Source organism: Polistes canadensis, unplaced genomic scaffold (genome assembly GCF_001313835.1).
Source record: "Polistes canadensis isolate GaletaPanama2010 unplaced genomic scaffold, ASM131383v1 scaffold_301, whole genome shotgun sequence".
NCBI lineage: Eukaryota > Metazoa > Arthropoda > Insecta > Hymenoptera > Vespidae > Polistes > Polistes canadensis.
Window position 1 is genome coordinate 161,715 of NW_014569848.1, and position 1,512 is coordinate 163,226.

At 25.5% G+C, this 1,512-nt stretch overlaps 1 protein-coding gene across 1 annotated transcript in view; it reads left to right on the forward strand.

Moving 5' to 3' along the window:
• Positions 1-1,512, forward strand: part of LOC106791362 (G-protein coupled receptor Mth2-like) — a 29,472-nt gene that overhangs the window by 17,726 nt on the left and 10,234 nt on the right. Inside the window, 2 exon segments of the mRNA XM_014756942.1 lie at positions 518-741; positions 1,226-1,304. Of these exon segments, the coding sequence (XP_014612428.1) occupies positions 518-741; positions 1,226-1,304 (303 nt within the window).

Genomic DNA, 1,512 nt, shown 5'->3' on the forward strand with positions numbered 1-1,512 from the left:
TATTATTATTATTAATATTAAAAGAGAACGGAAAAATAGACAAAAATAGAAAAAAATAGACGAAAATAGTATTTTGTTTTTTTTCTTTTTATTATATATTTTTCTATGTTGAAATTATCTTCTGCAGATTTTCTTTTTCCTTTTTGGTAACGAACAAACTCTATGATCAATCTTATTATTATTATTATTAATATTAAAGGAGACCGTGAAAAATAGACAAAAATAGATAAAAATATTATTTTGTTATTTCATTTTTTCTTTTTCTTTCTATTTTATATATTTCTACGTTGAAATTATTTTTCGCAGATTTATTATTTATATTTAACATAAGATGAATACACTATCGCGATTGATGAATTAATAATTATTAATATTATTTTGTTTAATAATAATTGATTTGGATTGAATATAATGGGGGGAAAAGAGGGGTAGGGGGGGAATGATTTCAATTCGAATAAAATCATATTTTTCATTTATCATTTGTTAAAAGATGATTTGTTTTTTTATCTTTTTCCAGATGCGATATCTATACGATATTACAATTAATAAGTTGCGGATTTTTATTGATAACGTTGGTGGTTTACGCTTGTCTACCGGTTCTTCAAAATCTTCATGGGAAAACTCTGATGTGCCATGTAGCCAGTCTCTTTTCTGCTTATTTTTGTCTGACTATAATTAATTGGATAACCCCAAAGAGGAACATTGCAGCATCTGTATCTGCAATATCGTGCAAAGTTTTAGGTATGTTAAATTCTTTTAAAACTTGCTTACTTGCTTGTTTGTTTACTTTCTTTTTCTTTTACAAGAAGTGCAGTTCAAAGATTTTATCGAATAAAATAATAATAATAATGAATAATCAATTCTATGGAATAATTAAAATAATGTTAGAATATTTTATTAATTGTACGCGTGTATGTGTGAAATCACATTTAAAGATAATAGTTTTTTTTTCTTTCTTTTTTTTATGTTATTTAGTAAACGAAAAGATTAATATATATATATATAAGAAAAATAATAAAGTATTTTTTAATGAAAGTAAGAAAAAAGTGGAGAATAACTGTAATTAATCTTTTTAATTTGATGAAACGTTGATTTTTTGTTATTGTTCAGCTAGCCTAGCATAGCTATTCATCTTATGGTGCAACATAGAATTTAAAGATCTTTTTTATTTTCTTTCTCGATAACCTTTTCGAACTAATACCATCCTATTTTTCGGTTTTTGCAGGTTACGCTATGCTATTTTCCTTTCTCTCAGCTTTTTCTTGGCTCAACGTCATGTGCTTCGACATATGGTGGACTTTCGGGTAAGAAATCGCTTTCGATAAGTCACTCTTCTTCTTCTTCTTCTTCTTCTTCTTCTTCTTCTTCTTTTTCTTCTTTTCTCTGATGTTTTAAATCGATAAGAATTATATTAGATGCCCGTATTTCTTTCTTTCTCTTTCTTTAATCTTACATTAAATTTTCTTTTCTTACGTTTAGTTTTTTTTTCCATTTGTTTTATATATAATAATT